Source organism: Ipomoea nil, unplaced genomic scaffold (genome assembly GCF_001879475.1).
Source record: "Ipomoea nil cultivar Tokyo-kokei standard unplaced genomic scaffold, Asagao_1.1 scaffold2219, whole genome shotgun sequence".
Taxonomy (NCBI): Eukaryota; Viridiplantae; Streptophyta; class Magnoliopsida; order Solanales; family Convolvulaceae; genus Ipomoea; species Ipomoea nil.
The window spans coordinates 1037669-1044572 of record NW_017618647.1 but is presented as its reverse complement, the minus strand read 5'-3'; the positions used below and the strand labels follow the sequence as shown (position 1 = coordinate 1044572).

The window sequence follows — 6904 nt, the reverse complement described above, 5'->3', positions numbered from 1 at the left end:
CAAACATTTAACCTTCTATCTTACTACGAAATATAGATATAGATTTGGTTCGTATCCAGTGTTGCAAAAATCGCGCCTAGACGCCGATTAATCAACACCTAGACGCCCTACGCGGTCCCCGAGAGGACGCCTAGCGATTTTTTCAACATTGTTCTTATGTATATAATTTCTGTGGTAATTAGGAAACCTAAAATTATCTACTCAGAACAATCGAATTGGTCAGTTTTGGCCTTGACGTTGGTTGGAATTTCAGATTCATACCGGCGCCCATTGCCCTACTTCCGAGGGCAATTATCGACTCTCAAATCTGCCATAGCTTAGCTCGAACCGTGCGCAGTACCTGTCTCCGCAATGGACGACCTGGATGTGTTGGCCCGAGACTTTGGTTTGCGACCTGGCGGAAAATCGACTCCCATGAGATCCGGCGCCGGTGATCGCCGGCCAGCTTCCTCGTTGGTCATAAAACGGTAATTATTATTCATTTATACGTGAAGTAGGCAACATAACACACACAAATGTGTTTCCGCAAATTCTCGTCAACATCGTCTTCCATCCAATCCGCCATAGCCTGCTGCATTCGATCTCTTTCCAGCTCCCCACTCCCGTGCATCTTCCGAACCCAGCACTTCCACACCACCAACCATGTCAAAGAAGCAGAAGAAGAACAGCAAGGCCGGGAACTCGAAATTGATCAACACACTGTTACAAACAGAGCCTACTGGACTAGGAAAATCCACAAGCTCTGCGCTTTTGACCGCAATGTCGACGAAGCTCTTCGCCTCTTCGATCAACTCCGTCTCTACGGCTACTGCCCCGATTCCCTCAATCTTAGCAGCGTTATTCATGCTCTGTGTGATGCCCGCCGCTTCCCCGAAGCTCACCGGCGGTTCTTTCTTGCTGTTTCCGCTCATTCTAACGTGAATGAGAGGACTTGCAATGTTATCATTGCTCGCTTGCTCGATTCGCGGAGCCCTGAATCAACCCTGCATGTTATTCGCGCTTTATTTCGCGAAAAACCTGAGTTTGTACCTTCTTTGATGAACTACAACCGTTTGATGGATCAATTTTGCGCTTTATCAAGGCCTAGAGATGCGCACCAGGTGTTCCTTGAAATGAGAAACAAAGGGCACTGTCCCAATGTTGTTTCATACACGACTCTGATCAATGGTTACTGTGGAGTCGGGGAAATTGGTGACGCTTGGAATCTGTTCGATGAAATGTCTGAGTGTGGAGTGAGTGCTAATGCATTTACCTACAGTATTTTAATTCGCGGGGTACTTAGAAAGAGGGACATTGAGAAGGGAAAAGCATTGATTGGGAATCTTTGGGAGGTAATGATTGGTGAGGAGGATATGCATGTTAATACTGCAGCATTTTCTAACGTGATTGATTGTCTATGTAGAGAAGGGTTGTTCCATGAAGTTTTTAGGATTGCAGAAGATATGCCTCAAGGAAAGTGTGTAGTTGAAGAGTTTGCTTATAGTCAAATGATTGATTCACTTTGTAGGTATGGGAGGTACAATGGGGGTGCTAGAATCGTTTATATAATGAAAAAGAGAGGATTCAAGCCAAGCTTAGTAGCGTATAATACAATCGTACATGGAATTTGCAGAGAATGTGACTGTTTCAGGGCTTATCAACTATTAGAAGAAGGGATTCAGTTTGGATACTCTCCCTCTGAGTTCACCTACAATCTCTTGATAGAGGGTCTTTGTTCTGTATCTGATCTTGACAAGGCCAAGAACGTTCTGAATATCATGCTAAATAAGAAAGTTGTAGATAGAACTAGGATTTACAATATATATCTGAGAGCTATTTGTCATACTGATAATCCAACCGAGCTGCTGAACACACTTGTTACCATGCTTCAAACACAATGCCAACCTGATCTTATAACCCTTAATACCGTGATCAATGGTTTCTGCAAAATGGGAAGAGTTGAAGAGGCTCTGAAGGTGCTGCAAGATATGATGAGTGGGAAGTTTTGTACCCCTGATGCAGTGACCTATACGACAGTCATAGGTGGTTTGCTGGAAGTTGGGAGGGATGAAGAAGCTCTTCAACTATTGCATAATACAATGCCTATGAACGGCATTACTCCCGGTGTTGTGACCTACAACACTACTCTCCACGGGCTCTTCAAGATGCATAGGGTTGATGATGCCATGGAGATGTTCAACCGCATGATCAGCCACAGCATTGCTGCTGATTGCACAACTTACACTATTATAATTGATGGGTTATTCGAGTCAAAGAGAATAGATGAAGCTAAACGCATCTGGGATGACATTGTATGGCCTTCAAGAGTTCACGACAGCTACGTGTATTCTGCCATTCTTAAAGGGATCTGCCGCTCAGGAAGAGTAGAAGAAGCCTGTGACTTCTTATATGAGTTGGTAGACTGTGGGGTTACTCTGTGCCATGTGAATTACAACATTGTCATTGATGGTGCTTGCAAGTTAGGGTTGAAGAAAGAAGCATATCAGATTCTTGGAGAAATGAGGAAGAATGGGCTTGCTCCAGATGCTGTAACATGGAGAATTCTGGATAAATTGCATGGAAAAAGAGGAATGCAATTCTGTGACTCTGAGGATTTAACCCTGCAATCCCAAGAACCACTAGTGAATTGAATCAGTGCAAGAATTTGCAGGTCAGTGTAATCTCTGTACGGTTGATTTCCTATATTAGACTTTAGAAAGATCAACACATGAATGTAATGTAGTAATTAAATAAAACTAAAAACTAAAACATTTTAGTCCATTAATTTAATAGGCACCCCGGATAATTCTGTTCCTCAATTTATTAATGTACTTTCAATAATTCTGTGAAGAAATGGTTTGCTTTTTTTTTTTCCTTCTCATTTTTTCATTTTTTAATTAATTAAATATATTCAGATTGTGTGACGATGTTATATTCTCAACGTTAAAGTATTAAGTAATTTCTTTTTCTATGATGCACAAAAACTTTCAAAAATAAACCTCTTTTAAAAAAAAAAAAATTATTTTGAAGAACATTTCTTTTCAAGAAACTTACAAAAACTTCAGCCTCTCTAGCCAACTCCCAAAGCAACATAATCAAATTCCTAACCATTTACTCAGCTGAGAGCCTCTCTAGCTAACTCCCAAAGCTCCAGCCTCTTTAACTAAATAATTACCTTTCCAGGCAATACATTTTGCTGCCATGAATTCTCCTTCCTCATTCGGATTACACAGCCGATACCCCATCCATTTTCGAACTGTGTTGAAGGCTCCATCCACATTCAACTTCACCCGCCCTTCCTGAGGTTTCTTCCATTTACTCACTGCCTGTGACTGGTCATGAGCGCAGTGGTTATATCTAATATGATTTTATCGCCAATTAAATAGCATGCTCCGAGCTCCTTCAACAATAGCTTGGGGATTCATTAGGAGATTCTGTCATAATTTCATTTTTCTAGCCTCCCATATGTAGTTATGTACCAACAGACCATAATCATTAAGCAATTCTTCTCTTCATTCAACTTTGTCAAGTTTAAACTTCCCAAAGCCATCTAAATCCACCCTGGTCCAACACTGTTGGAAATGTTCGATTTTCCGACCGCCCTAAAATGGTCGGAAAAAGTGACTTTTTTCCAATTTTTCGTCAATGGATTGCGGAGGATGGAAATACCAACCAACAGATAAAAATGGTTTGAAATTTTTTGGACAATTTGAATTTTTGAATTGATTTTTCTTTTCCGACCACAAAAAGTGGTTGGAAAGACCTTTATATATAAAAAGAAGAAAGAAAAAAGATCAACTTCGCTCAACACTCTTCTTGCTGCTCAACATTCTTCTAGCTCACAACTTCGCTCACCAAAATTAAATCTATTGCCGTTCCTCCACCAACTCCATCGCCCTCCACAGCAAAGCTTCACCGTCGCTCGTCGCTGTTGCTGTTGTTTCATACATCGCCGTCTTTGCTACAAGTTAGTTCTATTACTCTAAATCTTAAATTCTAATCCCTAAATTCATAATTTCATTTATCCCTAAATCCTAAGTTCATTAAGCCCTAAATCCTAATATCCCTAAATCTTATTCGATTGTTGAATGTTGGGAGGTGATGGTAGAGATTGAACACTTTTCCTCAGTAGCACTTGTATATTTGGATTGTTGAATGTTGGGAGGTGATGGTGCCTTTAAATTTGGGTATCTTCTGCTGGAATAGACAAGTACTTGTAGTGTTCCACAGGAGCACCTTATTGGCTTTTCTTTCTTCACTAATAATATTCTGTAATGGAATCACTGTTTTGAATGCACTTATCTTATTGTTGGATAGGGGATGATGGTTTTCCATGATGTTTTTGATAATGAACATGAAGTTGCTGGTGCTAAAACATGAAGTTTCTTATAAAATTATTCCCAAATGACCTAATCTATTATCTTTTGATTTGCAGTGGCAAAGGAGAGTTTGGCCATGAAGATGAGTATGTGTTGTCAAATCCTTATCACTTGGTAATTGCTTGGATATCTACTTGTGCGTTTTTACAATGGTTTTGTGCAAAGTATTGTTTAAAAATGGTGGTTCTAATGTTGCTTAATTTTAACGGCAAGCTTATTTCTTCAATCTTGTGTACTAAGCCATAATTCTGATACTTACTTTATTCCTTCAATCTTGTGTACAAAGCCATAATTCTGATACTTAAGTACTGTGGTTACTAGCTGTGTGCATGCCTTATTGATCGAACAATAAAATTCTAATGAGTAATGACAACTGCCCCTTCCCTAATATTATTGATTGAACAATAGAATTCTAGATGCTTAGTTTCTTGGATCCCTTCAGAAAGTATCATTTGCTTAGCCCACTGCAGGTGCTCTGTAGAGCCAACAGTAAGTTGTAGGATATAAGGGGAAGGGAATCTTGAATTCTAATGAAACCCTTGCATGGTTTAGGCAAGCGGTTTGAGTCAAGTGCCAGTTAGAGAATGTCGGCAAGAGTAAAAATTTTTAAGTCACTGACTCGATCTCTTTTGGAAAGTTACTTTGATGAAATAGAGTATTCTTCCAGATAGGGGGTTCTAACAGTAGTTATTCTGTAAGGGAATAGAAGTAGCAGAAAAGGGGATTGAGGCTGCAGAGAAAGGATTTATCAAGGGAATAGAAGAGAGTGAAACAACGGTGAGGCTTTCTTTCTTAGATTGTAGTCTTCCTGGTTTAATCGATTCATTTTTATATTGTTAATTTCTTTATAGTGGTTTACTTTGATTTCCAGTCTCTTGTAAGGCTTTCTTTGTCAGGCCACCATTGTTTACTTTATTGATGGTTCTTCATTCAGAAAGAAGGGCTTTGGAAGCAGCAAGCCAGCAATGGCTGTTCCCGCTCTCCTGAGGAAAAGACAGAAGAGCTGGAGGAAGCCAGAGGTGAACGATGCTCGGCCTTCCAGGTTGGTGAAGCAGGCCTTTCTTTGATTCTAATTGTTATCCATATTTTATATATACTACTGATATTGTGATGAATTGCCATATAGTTTAGTTCTTAATGTAGTTTCTTGCTCTAGTAATTTTAGTTATTTCTCTGAAAGCATTTGATTATTAGCATTTACCTGTAAGCAAGGTTGCAAAACTCGGCCGCCTAGCCGCCTAGGCGCTAGGCGGCACCGAGCCTTAGAGTTTTGGCCTAAAGGCGGCCAAAACTCGGCCGGCCGCTAGGCGGCCTGGGCGGCCAAACTCGGCCAACTCGGCCGAGTCGGTCAACTCGGCCAACTCGGCCGATTTTGACCGATTTTGACCGATTTTGTTCGATTTTGACCGATGTCGTCTTTCATTAATTATTGATTTTAATATTATTATGACATTATGACTTATAAATTATCATTATTTCATTTATTTAGATGTGTTATTTGAGTGAACGTTGAAAACAACCTCATTAAAATTGTCGAACTACAAGTCTGTTACTATTTTTTAAAATTTTTTTGGTGCCTGCCTAGCACCGCCTAGAATCCGCCTAGGCGCTAGGCGCTACCCGGCCGCCCGACTAGCGCCTAGCGCCTACTGCAGGTAATCTTATTGTTGCTGAATTGTAGTATGCTATTGGTCTTTATGGCTTACTATTACTACTCTATAACCCCATATCAAAAAATATGTAAGCCAACCACAATTGCATTACTATGTCTAAATCTGTGTAATTCTTTTTTTTTTTTTTTGAATGAAATCTGTGTAATTCATATATAATGTATTTGAAAACTAGTTTGTCTTTGCTTTAAAAAGCCATAATTTTCTCTCCAAATCTTAAAAGCTTATAATACTCCAACCTCATTTTGGTTTATTGTATAGTGAGAGTATATGTATGTATGTATGTTTGTGAATTGTGATTTCTTGCTTTGATTGATCCCTTATAGAGCTAAGTGCTCAAACACCCCAAGTAGAAGCTTCCTTTGAGTCATATATAACCCACCCAAATCACTCACTCTCCCAAATTCAAATGAATACTCTAGCAGGCTTAGGCATCTTGTGTGTTTTTTGAGACAGCAGTGTGTATTACAGATTGCTTTGCATTATCTTGACTGTGATGGCTGTTTCTATAATTATAATGAAGTGTGAGAGAAAGGTGTTTTTATATTTAATTAGTCTAATAAGTTGTCTCTCTCTACTTTCTTAAGAATGCAGTTGATGAAGCAGCTTGTGGATACCCACCCAAAGTGGTCGGAAATTCAATGAAAGTATGCATGCAAATATGCAATATGTTCTCCAAGTTGGAGATACAATCCGGGTCCGGAGGAGGACATGATACTTTTTTCATATTGGCCTGTTTGGTTAATGGTTGTTACTGTTAGCTATTAGCTATTAACTGATTGGATTAATTAGAGGGTATACCTAGTTGATAATCTTAGTTGATTGTACAAAGTGTTTGGTAAATTAGCTGTTAGCTGATAGCTGTTTGGTATAATT

At 39.5% G+C, this 6904-nt stretch overlaps 1 protein-coding gene across 11 annotated transcripts; it reads left to right on the top strand.

Annotated features, from left to right (window-relative positions):
- Positions 1-384: 384 nt before the first annotated feature.
- Positions 385-5465, top strand: LOC109150248 (pentatricopeptide repeat-containing protein At3g18020). 11 transcript variants are annotated; one of them, XR_002049114.1, is made up of 4 exons: positions 385-2650; positions 4415-4472; positions 5065-5135; positions 5293-5429. XR_002049114.1 is itself a non-coding variant. In XM_019298169.1 (2 exons), the coding sequence occupies exon 1, from the start codon at positions 516-518 to the stop codon at positions 2628-2630; it is 2115 nt and encodes a 704-aa protein (XP_019153714.1). In that variant the 5' UTR covers positions 385-515; the 3' UTR covers positions 2631-2650; positions 4415-4477. The 11 variants fall into 11 exon arrangements, 2 of the variants coding, with proteins under 2 accessions (XP_019153714.1, XP_019153713.1); XR_002049113.1 differs by having other exon boundaries at positions 5230-5429; XR_002049111.1 differs by having other exon boundaries at positions 5058-5135.
- Positions 5466-6904: the final 1439 nt, after the last annotated feature.

What these genes read in the sequence shown, in the direction of transcription:
- LOC109150248 (XM_019298169.1), top strand. Translation starts at nt 516, where the DNA reads ATGTGTTTCCGCAAATTCTCGTCAACATCGTCTTCCATCCAATCCGCC.